Source organism: Nicotiana tabacum, chromosome 9, assembly GCF_000715075.1.
Source record: "Nicotiana tabacum cultivar K326 chromosome 9, ASM71507v2, whole genome shotgun sequence".
NCBI lineage: Eukaryota > Viridiplantae > Streptophyta > Magnoliopsida > Solanales > Solanaceae > Nicotiana > Nicotiana tabacum.
Window position 1 is genome coordinate 124156872 of NC_134088.1, and position 18925 is coordinate 124175796.

The 18925-nt window shown below is 39.1% G+C and overlaps 2 protein-coding genes across 4 annotated transcripts; both read right to left on the reverse strand.

The window, feature by feature from the left end:
• Positions 1-30: 30 nt before the first annotated feature.
• On the reverse strand, positions 31-4068 carry LOC107809437 (pentatricopeptide repeat-containing protein At5g48730, chloroplastic-like). 2 transcript variants are annotated; one of them, XM_075222223.1, is made up of 4 exons: positions 3632-4068; positions 2386-2792; positions 1224-2123; positions 31-597 (listed from the first exon to the last, which is right to left on the reverse strand). In XM_075222223.1, the coding sequence occupies exons 1-3, from the start codon at positions 3968-3970 to the stop codon at positions 1433-1435; spliced, it is 1437 nt and encodes a 478-aa protein (XP_075078324.1). In that variant the 5' UTR covers positions 3971-4068; the 3' UTR covers positions 31-597; positions 1224-1432. The 2 variants fall into 2 exon arrangements, with proteins under 2 accessions (XP_075078324.1, XP_075078325.1); XM_075222224.1 differs by having other exon boundaries at positions 257-597; positions 1187-2123; positions 3632-4055.
• An 815-nt stretch (positions 4069-4883) lies between these two features.
• LOC107809440 (uncharacterized) lies at positions 4884-9522 on the reverse strand. Of its 2 annotated transcripts, XM_016634075.2 has the most exons (3): positions 9079-9522; positions 5426-5665; positions 4884-5349 (listed from the first exon to the last, which is right to left on the reverse strand). In XM_016634075.2, the coding sequence occupies exons 1-3, from the start codon at positions 9440-9442 to the stop codon at positions 5279-5281; spliced, it is 675 nt and encodes a 224-aa protein (XP_016489561.1). In that variant the 5' UTR covers positions 9443-9522; the 3' UTR covers positions 4884-5278. The 2 variants fall into 2 exon arrangements, with proteins under 2 accessions (XP_016489561.1, XP_016489560.1); XM_016634074.2 differs by having other exon boundaries at positions 4884-5665; positions 9079-9521.
• Positions 9523-18925: the final 9403 nt, after the last annotated feature.

Consider the following 18925-nt stretch of genomic DNA (forward strand, 5'->3'; position numbering starts at 1 on the left):
AAAGAAAGTTAATAGCAAAGACAAAATCATGGTCCAATTAGATATGTAATAAAAGGGTAGCACGGTGAATTAAGCTCCCGCTATGCACGGAGTCCGGGGGAAAGGACTGGACCACAAGGGTCTATTGTACGCAACTTTACCCTGCATTTCTGCAATGCAAGAGGTTATTTCCACAGCTAGAAACCGTGACCCCTGGTCACATGGCAGCAACTTTACCAGTTACGCCAAGGCTCCCTTCCAATTAGATATGTAATCATTCAAAGATATAACTATGATTTTGCCATAGTGAATAGTTCAACAATGTTGTGACTATGCTTTTCCTAATTCAGCGTCTATCAGAAACAATTTCTCCGCCTTCACACGATGACAGTAAGGTCTGCGTAAGCACTACCTTACCTCACTCGGTTTGTTGTTGTTTGTCATAGTGAATATTTCTTAGGCACATTTGAGAAAGACAATTGTTTGACTGCTGCTTCAATTGAGCCTCAAGAGACGGATGGAAGCCTAAGTTAGCATAATCTTGGCCTTGGAAAACTGATTCTGTGTTGGTGGTCTAAGCTGCATTGACTGCTCCTCTCAACCACAGTCCAGTTCCAGCTGACAAGATCATTAAATACACATTTCAGAGACATCAAAACACAGAGGTCAAATGCTAAAAAAAGTAGTACAGGTTCTCTCATAGTATGGAAAACCAACTTTTGCACTTAACATGGCAAGCCAGAAACTGATAAAATGGGAGCAATAGGGCTCGTTTATTAAAGCTCTTTGGTTTCCAGAAAACTAATCAAAATGCTTTCCATAAACCAAGAACAACGCACGGGTAGATTTTCACAAAAACTAACACAAATAATGAGCAGAGCAATGGAACCATGATTTACCTCAGCATAAATACCAAAGCTGATGGACAAATAACTGCAAATCAAAATGAGTTCATGGGAATCCATATATAAGTCGAAAAAGGTATTTTGTCCGTCTCCCCTATTTGTCAGTACAAATTTCCAGGTAAAAGATCAATGGGAAAAATTACCATTAGACGATTTACATACAGATCTAACAACAACCATACTACAGTGTCTTATATTGGACAATCTATGATGGTGTGGGATAAATTTTATGCAGGAAAAAACAAGATTTTAGGCACTGAATCCTATGGGATTGAAAGGGCAAAAGAGAGGGTACACCAGACCTGGTTGTATATCTTCAAGGCACTTTGAATAATTTACCTGATTGTGTTCATTGGCAAATTAAGCTGTTTAGTGACAATCCTTTTCCTTAGCTGACAGTATTCAGTTCAACACTGAGGCGACTGAGAACTCTTGCACCTCTATCTGAAGCCACAACAACGGCATCTCAGAAGTTATCGTACCAAAGGCATGTGATCGTAAAAACACCTTCTTGTCCATTGGAATTCCTAGCCCTTTGAACTAAGAAGCTATCGCGCCTTTTCCAATGAGGCAAGTAGGTTTCGCATCTCCGTCGCTTTGCTACTCATTCCATTTACTGAATAGGCTTTAATCATACTTCTGTACGTTATCTTATCGGGCTTACATCCGCTTCTTTCCATCATCTCAAGTACCCCTTTCATCTCCACAAAGCATCCCATCATCCCATACGCATCCACTAGGCAGTTAAAAAACACTGTGTCAAGCGCCACGTCAGAATTCTCAATGAATCGCAAAATAGCTCCGACTTTTTCAGCTTTACCAGCCTTCCCATATGCTCTTACAAGTGAACAAAGAGTAACACAGTTTGGTTTTATCCTCTCAGACTGCATCAGCCTAAAAAGAAATTCCATCTGCTTTAAATCCCCAGCCCTTCCAAATGCATCTATTACGATATTATAGGTAACTATCGTCCATGAAAAATGGTATTTCTGCATAAACTCCATTACAGCACTCATTTTCTCATAATTTTCTGTTTTCCCATATGAATCTAAGAGTATGTTAAATGTCTTAATGCTTGGTTCAATTCCAGCACTCTGAAACTTCTCGTAGCATTTTTCCATCATTTCTATTTGCCCACTGCCACCAAATGCTCTCAATGTTGAGTTCATGGTCCACACATCTGGCTTGCAGTCTCTTCGCCGCAGCATTTCAACAAGTGTGGATTCCATCTCTTTGAACCTTTGGCAATTAAAAGAATAACCGAATCAATTTCCCTATCAATACAAACTAATGCCCACACTTGTGTCTGAGAAAATGATATCAACAGTATAAAACATTTTAGTAAGCAAAGATAGCACAAAGCCAAAAGTTAGATAGCGTCGTGGAGCTCATTTCACAACTAGGTAGAAAACTCAAGTTCCAGTTGTGCATAATTAAAACTTTCTTGTCAGCTAAGGTGGAAAATCAGAAATAGAACTATAACGCTGAAAAGTAACCAAACCTTTTTGCTTTGCCATAGGAATCAATGAGTGTATTATATGTTACTGTATTGGGTTTAATTCCCATAAAATCCATGTCCGAAAGCAGGATTTGCACTTTATCGAAGTCATAAACCTGAAGGCAGGACTTCATCAGGATGGTATATGTGAAGACATCGGGTTGGCAGTTTGGAGTGTTCTTCATCTCTTCTAGGATAGAAAAAGCTTTGTGAAAAAGACCACTGCGGCTATAGGCAGACAAAAGAGCAGTGTAAGCTTCTTGATTCACGACACAGCCTTCTTCCACCATCATCTCAAATAGGGATTGAGCTTTTTCGGGTTGCTTACATTTCCCAAGCATGACGATTAATTTGATATAAATACCCGCGTTGGGCCTGTACCACAGCTGCTCCTGGAGGAGTTCAAAGACCTGAAAGCCCAAAAGGGAATCATGATAATGCTTTGGGCACCTCTACAGAATTTAATCACCGCCAAAACATAACCAAATGTTTCCTCTAACACATAAACATACAATAACAACCCAGTGAGTTCCCACAAGTGGGGTCTGGTAACACATGAACATAAAAAATCAGTAAACAGAAATCATCTTTCATATGCTCAGCAATGGCATTTGGTTCGTAGAAACCACTCTCCTAGCAATGCAGCATGAATCAACTTGAACAAAGGAAAACGTTACAAACTTATGATTCTACATTTCTCAGTCCAAACAAAACTGCACCATCATAATCAGTTCCCAGTAAAAAATATCCAACTTGGCTTCCAAAGTGAAGAAACAAAAAGAGCATTAAAAAGTAAAAACTCAATACGTGCATCAAATGTGTTGTACAATATGCAGTTATAATAGTACCCCTCAGTCCAGACAAAAAAAATGCACCATAATTATCAATTCCCAGAAAAATTCCAACTTGGATTCCAAGATTAGGATATAAGAAAAATCAACAAGTGCTTCCAATGTGTTGTACAATAGCCAGTTATAATAGTACCTTCCTCAGTCCAAACAAAACATTGCACCACTCAAACAAAAAACGCACAATGATTATCAATTCGCAGAATAATTCCAACTTTGGCTCCAAAATTAAAAACTCAACATGTGCTTCAGCAATTGTACCATATACAGTTATGATTGTACCTTCCTCAGTCCAGACGAAAGTTTGCACTACAATTATCAGTTCCCAGAAAAATTCCAACTTGGGTTGCAAAATTCAGAATAAAAACTCAAAATAACTATACAAAAAAAAAAACACGAACCTTGAGAGCAGATTCCCAACGCAAAGCAGTAATACGTTCGTGAAGAGCTTCAAGAACAGTACGTGGCAAAAGCTTCTTAGAATTCCCCTTTTTCTTCTTATACTCAATAACTGCTTTTGTAGCTTCTCTACGTAGAATTATGGATATGGCTTTTTGTGAAGCTATCTTTTTATTGGTTTCTTCTTTTCTCTCTTTTGCTTCTTTCTCCTTTAGCTTCTCAAGATTCAGTGAAGAATTCGGGTCAATGGATTTGGACCCGGGTATGATGAGATTTTTTTGGGTTAATGGGTCGGTTCTTGGTGGTCTGAATGATGGAGGAGGAATTGGATTGGACGCCATGAGAGTGTGCTCTGTGTTTGCTGAAGTCTGTAAATAGGAGGCTGAAATGTTTTATTAGATTGGTTTTTGGGTGAGGGAAAAAGGAATAGAAAAATTAGATTATATGTTTTTGACCATACATAAATAAATGTGATGTTAATTTTCAACTTATGTATTAGTATTTTTGTTTTTTTAACCCCAGAAAAACTACTCCCAAGCGAGTGGTAAGCACGTGAGAGCACTGAGTTAATTAATAAAAAATAAAAGGATTTAACTAATATATGTTCACAGAATAAATATTTTTTTTTTATATTAGTGTACGTTAACTTATTATAGCAAGTTAAGTATTTATCTTTTAGGTAAAATAATAATTTCCACTACTTTTGTACCACTGTAATTTTGTGACTATTTCGCTAGCATGCTCTAGGCTTTTTTGTTTGAGACTTATATCCTATTAGCGAGAATTTTTTCTCTCTAGTCTTGTCTCCTCACTAATGTTTCCGCAGAATAAAATTACTCACGTCAAAGTTAAGATTAGTTCACATAGTAATACCTATATTAGGATTATTAAAAAAAATAAAAAAAAACAATAATAATAACTATGTTTCAGTTTTAAACAAGTTACAAAATATCTCCGGAAGCAAAAACATAAAATACTTTCTCCGTTTTAATTTATGTGAACCTATTTGACTGGGCACGGAGTTCAAAAAAAGAGAATACATTTTGAACGTGTGATGTAAAATAAGACACAGATATTTTGTGTGAGTATAAATCGTTGCATAAGGTAAATTGTTTCCAAATAAGAATTGGGGTCATTCTTTTTTGCACGGACTAAAAAGAAAATAGGCTCGCATAAATTGAAACAGAGGGAGTATCATTTTTCTGAGAAAAAAACAGTTAAAGCAATAACAACTACGCCTCAATCCCAAACTAGTTGAGATTAACTATACTCATTCTCTTCTACAAAAAGGAAAAAGAAAGAACAAAGAAAGATATTCCTTTTCTTGCCAAGCTGTGCAGGCTGTTCTAAATGCACACACTATTATAGCTCATACAAGATGATTGAAAGAAAACACCAAAAATACAAGTCCTAATCTGCATAGGAAAAAAAAAAATAATGCAACTAAAATACACAAGTTAGGATCATGGAAGCAGTAGCCACCCTTTACCAAAACCACAAAAAGAGCCCTCAATTCCATATCTCTTGTAAGAATCAGGTGTCGGAAATTTAACATGGGCCGTCATCTCAATGGGTTCAGAAACCACACGTTTCTCTGGATCATCATAGCGTACATCCACATATCCGCTCAGTGGAAGGCCATCAGAAGACTAGCCAGAAAGCACCATTTTGTGACAATGCCTAACACTTCCCATGCAACACCAGGTAGAAACCCTATAAACTGTCAATGAATTCTACAATAAGATTTACCATGTGAGAATCATAGGCAGGCCCTTCCAACTCAAAGTGGCCAATACCTTCGATAAGATGTTTCTCTACACGTCCTGCTGCACATCTAAGCTTGTTGTTTAGCTGCTTAATGCTGGTGAATCCGTCTTGTGTGCCCATGATGAAGAGCTTTGATTTGGGTGATTTTAATATGTTTTTGTGATGTCGACCAAAGAGGATTGAGGCCATTAAACCAAAAGGGTACCCAATACTTACATAACCTACAATCTGTTCAACCTGTTCTACTGCAGATCCTGCTATTGGTGCACCTGTTAAAAACGTATATAAAAAATGAGATAAATTGATGGGAAATGGTTACACCACCATTATCAGGTAAATATGTCATAAAGGGAAAGTTGAACATCAAACATGCAAATCTTATTTCCTCTGTTTCTTTTCGACAAGCAACAAATAAATTTTCAGAGTCCATCCTTCCAACAAATGGTAATGCAACATAAAACAGTGAGACAAAAGTAAACAAATGGTCATACCATCCTCCTAACTAACCCGAAGATTCTTTCTAATCAGGCAAAATCGAAGTCCCGAAATTTCTAAGGAATTGTATCACATCCAAAAATGTTTTGCTACAGCTAACCTTTTAGCTTATCTTATAAAAAAAAAACTGATGTTACAGCTAACCTAAGGAACAAATTTTTTGAAAGAACAGATTTATTAGTAGCCAGGTAATCTGCTCAAATAGTCAAATAGCATTTGACATGGTATGCTGGAGAATATGATAGAGCGATGTGATGTTATTGCTTACTAAAGCAATGCAACAAGCACTTACATATATCAGACAATCGCTCGCTCTCTTCAACTCTTCTTATTCCTAACAGTTAAACTAAGGGGTGGTTGACTTAACCTAAAAAGGTGGTCTTACTCTATCCTCCATTCTTCTTTCCGTCTTCCATTACTTAAAAAGACAACTTTAATCCCATACTGCATATTCTTACACTGTCCTACATCAAGAGGCCTGAAAATACTAGAAAGGACCAAAGCGTTTGTTCTAGATATGTTCAAACTTAGTTGGATACACCTTGATTCCACTATCCAGAAAAGGCAATGAACATAGTTCAATATGAGGAGATTACAGAGAGAATAATATGAGAGGATTGGAAAGCAGTGAGTTTAAGAAACTTCCCTTCTTCCAAGAGAAAAGGAAAGAAGAGGAAACAGTATGAATCATCAAAAGGCAAAAAAAAAAAAAAAAAAGGAAATCCATCAACACCAAAAGGAAATAGGGAAGGACAACTAAATAATTTCTGACATAACAATTACTTCTATTGCATGCATTTCTGGAGGCATGGAGCAGACAAGTAGTTAAAAGGAACAACTTTCTACAAATAATTCATTGGCATAATTGAATTTACCACGTGGGGAATGTTATGACTCAACTTGTTCAGACACGTGCTTTTGGACTCATAACATACTTGAGAATTACTTCAGTTCAGTTGAGTAATGATGCTGCATACAGAATCAGAGATAAAGTAACAGTGAAACTAGTTTGAAGCTCAATCCCATAATTCATCAATTTGATTGTTTTATGGTAACATTTCTTTCCGCAAAAAACAACATGATTAATAGTGTACTTTTCCACTTATGGCACCTCCTTAATTTTAACTTAAAATGTTTGAGGTATACTTCATGGCCCCGGGGGGGGGGGGTTAAAACATCCAACATCTACGGCGATAATAGTGGCAGCAACAGAAAACAATTATGGAACTTGAGCAGCAGTAATCCGTAAAGCATAGATGTCAAAGACACTACGTATCTGCAGCATGGAGCTCTCAACCTTTTTCTTTGATAATGGCATGGAGCTCTCAACCTTTTTCTTTGATAATGGCATGGAGCTCTCAACCTTTTTCTTTGATAATGGCATGGAGCTCTCAACCTTCTTGTGAACAAATTAGAATAGGAAATTATTTAGGGAGAAATAACATAAATGTACTTGCTTTTAGCTTAACCAGAATCTTGCTTAAGTAATCAAGATTTTCAGCCACCAATATGGTGTAAGACCCTGGGACAACAATTAAAGTTGGAAGGAAACAAGTACTTTGCCCTGTAAGTTTAACTATGGCCATAGTAGAACTACGTGAAGTATTTTAACAACATCAGTGGCGGAGCCATATTCAACCCAAGGGTGTCAATCGACACCTCTTCGCCGGAAAATTACACCATATTGCTAGATAACTTTTTTTGTTTTACTATACGTTGGTTCCCTTTGACTTTTCAGTGTATATCTAATTTTTTATATTTTGACACCCCTGGGTGGAAATTCTCACTTAACAACATCACATGCATTTCTATACATCAGGAATGCCAAAAATAATCCTTTACTTAAAACTTAAGCCCTTTAGAACTGCATGATTTTCTAATGGATTGCAGCACAAACGTTGGTGATGAGGTCTTATCCCGTACCAGGCTTATAAACCTTCGCAGCCAACACTTCTTTAAGGAATGTCAGGCGCTTGGCTTCTCTACAGAATTTCATAACACTGCCAAAACATAAGCAAATATTTCTGAACTATCAAAAATTATTCAGAAAATATCTTTTTAACACATGAACAGCAGAACAGGCAACATTGGTAAACAGAAATCATCTTTCATATGCAAAGCAATGGCATTTCCTTAGCAGAAACCACTTTCCGGGCAATGCAGCATGAATCAACTAGAACCAGGAAATATAAAATGCACAAAGTGTCTTGTCTTTTTCTGGCCTCCAGTGACATTCTTTTTTTTTTTTTGTCTCCTCTTTATCCATGCAAATTAAGGTCTTAATATTTGAGGTCCATACCAATTTAAACCATTAATATCTTGATCAGATTCATCATTTTAGTTATTACTATTATGTCGTTGACACCAATTAAACCATTAATATCTTCTATTAGCTCTTTCATTTTAGTTATTAATGCCGTTGGCTGCTTTGCTACGGCTGCATTATTTGTAAGAATTTTTGTTTGTAGCTTTTCTATTAATGCCATGTGCCGCTTTTTTGCTAGAAAGGGAACGTGGAGAATAAGTTTCCAGCGAAAAGGCAGAAAAACATAGAACCTCAGAAAAAGCTCTCTAGGGAATCCATCGGCAACAAGCAACATACATGTTGAAATGAAGAAAGCTCTCCCTTTATAGGCAAATAACATCGACAAACTCAAGGCTACAATATCCTTAATCTTTAGGCCACTAGGAAAAGGATGAAAATTTATCCCCACTACTGAAACCATGAAGCAGTTTCCTATCAAATGCAACTCAAGAACTAACATATATGCACCCAACTTAGAGTAATCACCTAATATATCCTTGTAACCAAAAAATTCAATGCATCTAGCTGTTTTTATGCTACTACACTAAACTGGAGAATTCAGATAACAATTAAGTCTACTAGAAAAAGTTCAGTAATTCTATTAAAAATATTAGGAAATGCATCTAAAATAAAGTGAACTAGCCCTATTGCACTCTTTACTTGGAACAATACAAATATCACAATGAAAAACATCAAACATATTAATCAAACAGGTCAATTTAGAGGCAAACCCCATAACTCCAAAGAACCATCTATAGCAAGTTATAACTCTATGTTCAGATTATCATTATATGTCTAACTTAAGTAAAAATTCTTTATACTGTCAACACAAAACAATAACTCTAAAAAACTCCAAACTTCAAAAGTGCAAGAAAAGAATACCTGCAGAAGAACCCACCAACAAAATCTTATTCACAGACAGATTTTCAAGTGACCATTTACAAACAGCAACCACATCCTTAATTTCCTTAAAACCAAAAATAGAAGGTTTCCCAGTTGATCTCCCCACACCTCTCATATCAAAGGTCACAGCTTTAAACCCTTTTCTTGACAACCCATTTGCTATTCCTCTTAATAAACCTTGACTACCCCCTAATATTGAATATGGGTGCACCAAAATCACACCCCATGAGTTTTCTTCTTCTTCTTCTTCTTCATATTGGTTTGGTTTGAAGATTGTGGTATGGAGTTTGATCCCATCACTGGTTTCAACTGTACAAGAATCTATGGTTGGATTTGCAGACATTTTTTGATGACTTGGGAGAATGGGAAGAATCTGGGGACAGGTATTGGATGTTTAGTTTGGGGGTGAAAATGAAGAAATGGAAAAATGAAGGATCACTTTTGCAACTTTTCTAAGATTGCTCACTTATGAAAGGTTAAGTTTAGCACTTTGGTTTGAGAAAGTGAAACTTAGACCTTGAAAGTTTATACATGTGGCGAATTGTAACGACCCAACCGGTTGTTTGAGTATTTGTCCTTCGCTCGTTAGTTTACGGGCATGAGTAACTCCGTATGATACATTATCACTTATGTGAATCATCGATTTAGATTTTCAGGTTAATCGAATTAGAAGAATGGATTTCATTGTCGAAACTTTAAATTAGAAAAGTTGACCAAGTTTGACTTTTTGTGAATTTGAACCCGGAACAGAGTTTTGATGGTTCTGTTAGCTCTCTTGGATGATTTTGGACTTAGGTGCGCGTCCGGATTGTGATTCGGAGGTCCGTAGTGGAATTTGGCTTGAAATGGCGAAAGTTGATTTTTTGGGAAGTTTGAGCGGGGATTGACTTTTTGATATCGGGATCGGAATCCGATTCTGGAAATTAGAATAGGTCTGTAATGTGAAATGTGACATGTGTGCAAAATTTGAGGTCAATCGAACGTAATTCGATAGGTTTCGGCATCAGTTGTGGAAGTTGAAGTTTCAAAGTTCATAGATTTTGATTTGAGGTGTGATTCGTCGTATCGATATTGTTATGCGTGATTTGAGGCCTCGAGTAAGTTCGTGTTATGTTATTGGACTTGTTAGTATATTCGAACGGGGTCCTGAATGGCCCGGATGAGTTTTGGACGAGGTTCGGATCATTTTCACTTCATGTGCAAAGCTGAAGGCTACTGGTTCTGGTATGATCGCACCTGCGGTTTGTTTGTGCGGGTGCGATGGCTGCAGAAGCGATAAAGGCATCGCAGATGCGAGATGAGAGCTGGATGAGGAAGACCACAGAAGCGGAGATTTGGGCGCATATGCGATGCCGCATGTGCGGCAGCTCGAGCACAGGTGCGGAGTTGGAGGGTGTCAGCAGAGGTCGCAGAAGCGGAAATGGTGAAGAAGTCGGGCAGCGCAGGTGTGAAGTGTTTCCGCAAAAGCGGTGGTCGCAGGTGCAACGAATTGTCCGCAAATGCGGAAGTGCTGGGCAGAATGTTATATACAAGGGTTCGCGATTTTGGCTTCATTTTTACATTTTCAAGCTCGGATGGAGGCGCTTGTTGGAGAAATTTTCATCACAAGGATTGGGGTAAGTATTCTCTACTCGGTTTTGGTTATATTTCATGAATCTACCTTCGTTTTTGGTAATTGGATTGTGAATTTTCAAGAGAAATTTGGGGGTTTTGGCCTAAAGTTTCATAATATGAATTTTCGAGTTTTGAACATCGAATTGGAGTCGAAGTTGAGTGAAACTAATATGGTTGGACTCGTAATTGAATGGGTTGTCGGATTCTGTAAATTTTGTCGGGTTCCGAGGTGCGGGCCCGAGTTGAGCTTTTGGCCGATTTTGGGCTTTTGATTCAAAATTTGATCTTTTTCGATCGGGATTGGTTCCCTTAGATTGTTTGATGTATTCTAGTTGTTTTTGGTTAGTTTTGAGCCGTTCGGAGGTAGGAACGCGCGGGATAGCATTTGGAGCATCTATTGGCTTGCTCGGTGTTGGAATTGGTTTGTTCGAGGTTACTCTTCTACTCTTAGTGATGAGGGTATGAAACCCCGAAATACATGTTATGTGATTGGTATTGAGGTGACGCACATGTTAGGTGACGGGTGTGTGGATGTGCACCATGTGAATTGGGACTCTGTTGTTTCCATGGCACAGTATAGTGGTCCTACTTTGTTGATATCTGTGTTTTCACCATGTGATAAAGTAGTTAAGTTGTCAATCATACTAGATATCATATTAGGCATTATGCCGATATTGTTTGGACCCATAGTGGTCATTTCTTACTGCCATCTCACTGATTTCATTGATATTTCGTACTCAATCATAATCATGCATCTATATCATATCTCAGTCTCAGTTATTTATTGATACATCATATCATTGTGGTCGGGCTAGTTTCATGACATTGTGAGCCCGTGAGTGAGACTGGAGAGATTGATGACTTAGTGAGACCGGGGGCCTGTTTGTGAGGATGTTGATATTATAGCACGTGAGTTATCCGTGCGATTTCAGATATTGATATTATGGCGCGTGAGTTGTTCGTGCAGCACGTGAGTTGTCTGTACGGATTATAGCGCTTGGGCTGAAAGGATCCCCTCCGGAGTCTGCACACCCCAGTGAGCGCAGTCAACTATAAATAGGGATCGGGCTGTACGCCGCAGCGGGTATGGTACAACGCTGAGTATTTAAGTGTGTTGAGCATAGTGAGAGAGAATACGAGACAGTGAGATTGAGTACTCTGAGAGTATGAGTTCATCATCGAGATGCATTGCATATGACATGCGTACTTGAGATACATGCATAGAGGTGCATTTCCTTCTACTGCACATTTTTGGGGACGTTTATGATTTTACCTGTATCTTGACATGTAGGCATAGAGAAGTACCTTCCTCATGCTATCTGATAATGAAACATCTTACTATTTGTTGAAAGAAGTTTTGGGAAAAATCACAGTTTTCAAACTTACTCGTATATTGGCTTTTCGGTAAAAGATTTGGATTTTCACTGAGATACTTGAAAAGAAATGCCTATTTTTCTGGAACTGTGAACGAACTGAGCCTTTTATTTATGAGATTCTTCTTTTGTTATTGTACTATGCTGTTATGAATTGTTATGGAATATTGGTGCTGGACCCGACCTTTCTGTTAGCTCGTCACTACTTTCAACGTAAGGTTAGGTTTGTTACTTAATGAGTACATGTGATCGGTTGTACTCACACTACACTTATGCACCTTGCGTGCAGATGTTGGCTGTTGATGTTGCTGTGTTCGATGGGAGCTGGATTGAAGATGTACCTGTGTCCCGGTTGCAGTTGCCTCTTGTTCGTGGTAGCCTTAGATCTATAGAACTCTGTTTATGTACTTTTCAAACAGACGATGTATTTATTGCATTTCCGCTTTGTAAACTCTATTCTTAGAAGCTCATGATTTGTACTACCAGTTCTTGGGGAATGTATAAGATTCAGATAATTTCTTTACTTAATTGCTTTATTTATTGTTATTAGAATTGTTTAGTAGTTAAGTAGCTTATCTAGCGAGTTGGGTTAGGTGCCATCACGACTAGTTGGATTTTGGGTCGTGACAAGATGATATCAGAGCTCTAGGTTTATAGGTTCTACAAGTCATAAGCAAGTGTCTAGTAGAGTCTTGCGAATCGGTTTGATGACGTCCATACCTATCTTCGAGAGGCTACAGGATATTTAGGATATACTTCCCATCTTTATTTCCTTATCGTGCGGCCTTAATTTAGCTTGAAGCGTAACTCTTTGAATTCCTTCCACGCATTCGTATGCGCATGTGAGCGCTCGGTATCGGTTGTGCGTCGGTGGCTTGTGATTCTATGAACGAGGTTCGAGATGTGTATTCTGTGTTTTGGTGAAGGGCCAATCTAGAGGACTTGAGGCCATGGTTAGACCGCAGCTTGAGCTCGGTTGCCTCAGTGGTAACTTGTATAATTAGACTAATATGTCCGGTAATGTCCCTACGAGTTGAATTTGTGGCTCGACGAGCGGTGGAATGACTATGTGGTGAGTGTGATGTGACTGCGAGATGTGTTCAGATTATTTGAATGTGACGAGAAGGATTTATTTGAAATGTAAAGGAAAGGCCATTGGGTGTTTGATTTTCGTTTTGATGTGACGTACAGTCTTGAGTATTAATGCTTTGAAGGATCTTTCACGTTGTTAAATTTTGGGGCAAATTAAATTCTCATGTCTGGTTAATGAGTTAGACTCAGAAAGATTAAGTGATTTCATAGTAATTGTAACTGCAAAAGGGTTTAGCAAGATACCGATTTAAGGTTAAGCAGGTGGGTTATCCCCTATATGTATTCCTTATAATGTGAGTAAAGAGTTTCTTTTCTGCCGATAGGGCGTATGTGTTGGGATTTGAATTTGAATCTGGTTGAGAAAGTTAACCTGAGTGTTAAGAGAATGAATGTGAGCTTAACGGTCGATTGAGGTATCTTTATGGTTGGCGTTGTATGAGCTTGAAAAGAATTTTTATTGTACTGACTACGGTATTATGACAGTAATAGAGTATGGATATTGTGAGTTATAGAGTGTTTTAATTTATGGCTTTGAGCCAAGTGAGGGAGCCTGCTATTGACAATTTGATTTTATGGTTATGTGTTAAATTTTAATTTTGGTCTGAGGCATACTTGTGGATTAGTTATGACTTACAGAGGTTGAGTTCGAGAATGACTCGAGTAAGAAAATTTCTGGATACAGGTTATGGCACTTTAGGAGTATATGAAAATCATGGGAATCATAAAATAATTGAGTGGTTATTCGCGAAGGATGTAGTGTACACAAAGTATGAATTTGATCGGTGGTATTAAGGCCGTTACTTCTTTGGGTGTTGTTGTGCTAATGGAGCACAGGTCGTTCGGTCCGTTTGGTCGGTTTAATTGAGATTTGAGTAGAGTGGATGACTCTCGAGAATGGCTCTAGGATTCAAGATTTATATGTAGCGATTTGGATTTTTCAAGAATTGTATATGGCTAGAAACTGAGAGTTACATTGGATGGTATCGATACTTGTGGCATTTTTATACCATTGTGGATTATGCATTTCAGCATCAAGAAGGTAAACGAAGCAGATTTATGTTCATATTAGGTCTCTTTAAAGTGGGTGTCGCGGTTGTGGTGTTTTGGGGTGCTTAAGAGGGAAGTCAACGGCTTATGGGCCTTAGGGCGTTGTGGTTTTATACTAAGGTCTCTTGTGTGGTGAATTTTGGTTAAGGATCGTGGTGTTCCAGCAACGAGAAGTATCAATTTGAAGGCAATTTGGAAGGGACTTAGAGAAATAGGATAGCGTGGTGGTAGGTTGGATCAGCACAGTAACGGGTATAATCGGTTCTTTGGGTACTTATGATGTGGCTAGCCTCCACAGGCGATTCATGGCAATGCTCTTGGGTTTTTGCGACCTGCGTGGCTGGATTGAGTTAAAGAGATTTGATTCTGATATCTTGGTTGTGTGCAAATGGGTTTCGAAGAGCTCTCAATGGTTTTTATCATGGTTCGAGGGGTATATTTCCTACCGGCATGGGGAATATGGTGCGTATTGGAATTTTCTCTGGGGTTGAGATCAAATGGAAAGTTTTTGACTGATCGGGTATGTATTCTACTTGTGACTCAGAGTTGATTATGAGATTCTTGTACTCTTCGCAGGATGGCATGGTAGACGCGGTGTATTGCATGGAATTGAGATTTGAATGTGCAAGGTCACAGTTCAGTTTTGAAGGGAAGGACATAAATTCACAGGCAGCATGGACGGTTTCAGATGACTAGGCAAATGATATTACTAATCGGTATGGCCTGATGAGAGTATACATTTCAGAAGGGGCAATGTGTTTTGATTTATGGATACTTCACTGGTACTGCGTCACTCTCCTGGTTAATCGATTGTTGATATTCAAATTTTGCTATATGGCACGGAAGAATTTTAGAAGTATTCCTTGTGGGATGAAGATGTATGAGAGATGAGTTAGACATTCTGGCGGTGGAGTTGGGATCAGATATGGTGATTCGCGTATTCTATAGATTTGGAGACTGGAGTTCTTAGGAGCAGACTGTTTCATGGTTGTGGACTGTGAAGTTGTAGCCGAAGCTAGACAGATGATAGTATGTGTTATGATTCAGTCAATTGTAGGCTTTTAGAGGTTTATTCATCTATTTGTGGGTGCCCGGAGTTGATTTGGGGGTCCATTGGTAGTCCCAATTAGGGTGTGTATTCTACACCGAGTTGGATTGGTTGGCTCCATAATGCTATTGTTGAGGGATGTGTCATTCGGTTGTTGCTGAGCTTATTCGTGTTCTGGAATTTTCTATGAGTTACTCTTCTATGCTACAAGGAGTTGTGATTCGTTGGTTTTAGGCACACCGGTGCAGTTTTATTGGGGCCTTATGGCAGAATTTACGCGAGATGGGTATTTGGGTGATGCATGATTGATTGCGCATTGGTTATGTTCTTTCGGTTTGTGTGACATTGTGTCATTTGCTTCTCCATAGTTATGATAGTGCACTTTGAGTACTTGATGTCGGATTGTGCGTGGTTATTGATTTTGAGCGCGGTGGCTGAGGTGTTTCATATGGATCAGTGTTTGGATGGGGTCACGCATTACAACGGAGTTATGTTGAGATATGATCCCTTGTGTTAGATTCGTGTGTTATAGTTCTACGGTGTGTGATGGGCTCTTAGCATTGCGTTGGGGTGGTAACCGTCGAGCTTGCGGAACGGTTCTCTTGTCTGAGTCATTTTTCCATGACTGAGTACATTTGGAATGTTGCTTATTGGTGCACGACTTGCACGGGTTATGGCTTTAGATAGTATTGGTGTAGCATGTCAGTAGAGTAGCTGGTATTTGATAAGATGAAGTCGTCACACCTAGAAAGGATACTATCGGAATTGATTACAGGATGGTTGGAAGGATAATGTCGAAAGTCAGCTTAGAAATTTGCTATAATTCTTGTCAAAGGAGACAGAGTACCATGACTTGTTGATCTCATCAATGGTTATGAGTTATGTATGTTTCTTTCATCATTGGCAGTGTACGAAGGTTTTTGAATGAAGTCTTGTTTGATATGAGGTTTATTACCGACATTGGGTTGTTTTGAGCAGCTACTGTGATTAGAAATCATTGTTTCGAGCATTTGAGCTATATGGTATTTGAGTTTTGAGTATTTGAGTTATGGTTACGATTTTTAGTATAGGTTGTTCAGACTTATACAGTGTGTAGGTTGTGGGCTTCAGATCTTATAAGAAATTTCGGATGTTGGAAATTGGATTCTAAGGCTTGTGGGCTATGTTGAATTAAAAAATTTCAATTATGTGGTGTTATCAGGCCTATATGGGATAGGGTGACGTGGGGTCACCCCCGGGTACGTGTGTGGTAAGATGAAATAGTGATGTAGTGGCTTGGAAACAACTCCTGGCACGTTCGAGGACGAATGTATGTTTAAGTGGGGGAGAATGTAACGACCCAATCGGTCATTTTGAGCATTTGCACTTCGCTCGGTAGTTTATGAGCATGAGTAGCTCTATATGATGCATTACGACTTATGTGAATCGTCGGTTTTGATTTTTAGGTTATTCGAAATCCAATTGGAAGAATGGATTTCATTGTCGAAGCTTTAAATTGGGAGAGTTGACCAAGTTTGACTTTTTGTGAATTTGAACCCGAAATGGAGTTTTGATGGTTCTGTTAGCTCTATTGGGTGATTTTGGACTTAGGAGTGCGTCGGAATTGTGATTCGGAGGTCCGTAGTGGAATTCTTGAAATGGCGAAAGTTGAATTTTTGGGAAGTTTGACCGGAGGTTGACTATTTGATATCGAGGTCGGAATCCGATTCTGGAAATTTGAATAGGTCTGTAATGTGAAATATGACGTGTGTGCAGAATTTGAGGTCAATCGGACGTAATTTGATAGGTTTCGGCATTGGTTATGGAAATTGAAGTTTCAAAGTTCATAGATTTCAATTTGAGGTGTGATTCGTCGTTTCGATGTTGTTATGCATGATTTGAGTCCTCGAATAGGTCCGTGTTATGTTATTGGACTTGTTAGTATATTCGGACGGGGTCCCGAATGGCCCGGATGAGTTTTGGATGAGGTTCAGATTATTTTCACTTCATGTGCAAAGGTGAAGGCTGCTGGTTCTGGTATGATCGCACACGCGGTTGGTTTGCGCAGGTGCGATGGCCGCAAAAGCGACAAAGGCGTTGTAGATGCGAGATGAGAGCTGGATGATGAAGACCGCAGAAGCGGAGATTTAGGCGCATATACGATGCCGCAGGTGCGACAGCTCGAGCGCAGGTGCAGAGTTGTAGGGTGTCAGCAGAGGTTGCAGGTGCGATGGGATTTTCGCACCTACGATTGTGCATATGTGGACAGGGAGTCGCAGAAGCGAAAATGGTGAGGAAGCCGGGAAGCGCAGGTGCAAAGTGTTTCCGCAAAAGCGGTGGTCGCAGGTGCGACGAATTGTCCGCAAATGCGGAAGTGCTGGGCAGAATGTTATATACAAGGGTTCACGATTTTGGCTTCATTTTTATATTTTCAAGCTCGGATGAAGGCGATTGTCGGAGCAATTTTTATCACAAGGATTGGGGTAAGTGTTCTCTACTCGATTTTGGTTATATTTCATGAATCTACCTTCGTTTTTTGTAATTGGATTATGTATTTTAAAGAGAAATTTGGGGGTTTTGGCCTAAAGTTTCATAATATGAATTTTTGAGTTTTGAATATTGAATTGGAGTCGGAGTTTAGTGAAACTAGTATGGTTGGACTCGTAATTGAATGAGTTATCGGGTCTATAAATTTTGTTGGGTTCCGAGGTGCGGGCCCGGGTTGGGCTTTTGGCCGATTTTGGGCTTTGGATTCAAGATTTAATCTTTTTCGATCGGGATTGGTTCCTTTAGCATTGTTTATGTATTTGAGTTGTTTTTGGTTAGTTTCGAGCTGTTAGGAGGTCGGAACGCGCGGTATGGCATTTGGAGCATCGCTTGGCTTGCTCGGTGTTGGAATTGGCTTGTTCGAGGTAAGTAACTCTTCTAATCTTAGTGATGAGGGTATGAAACACTGAAATACGTATTATGTGATTGGTATTGAGGTGACACATATGCTAGGTGAAGGGCGTGTGGGCGTGCACCATGTGAATTAGGACTCTGTTGTTTCCATGGCACAATATAGTGGTCTTACTTTGTTGATATCCGTGTTTTCACCATGTGATAAAGTAGTTAAGTTGTCAATCATGCTAGATATCATGTTTAGGCATTATAGCGATATTGTTTGGACCCATAGTGTTTGTTTCTTACTGTCATCTCACTGATTTAATTGATATTTCGTACTTAATCATAATCATACATTTATATCATATCTCAGTCTCAGTTATTTATTGATACATCATATTATTGTGGTCGGGCTAGTTTTATGACATTGTGAGCCCATGAGTGAGACTGGAGAGATTGATGACTTAGTAAGGCCGGGGGCCTGTTTGTGAGGATGTTGATATTATAGCACGTGGGTTGCCCGTGCGATTCTAGATATTGATATTATGGCACATGAGTTGTCCGTGAAACACGTGAGTTGTCCGTGCAGATTATAGCGTTTGGGCTGAAAGGAGCTCCTCTGGAGTCTGCACACCCCCGGTGAGCGCAGTCGACTATAAATAGGGATCGGGCTGCACGCCGCAGCGGGTATGGTACAACGCTGAGTGAGTGTGTTGAGCATAGTGAGAGAGAATGCGAGACAGTGAGATTGAGTACTCTGAGAGTATGAGTACATGAGCTCATCATCGAG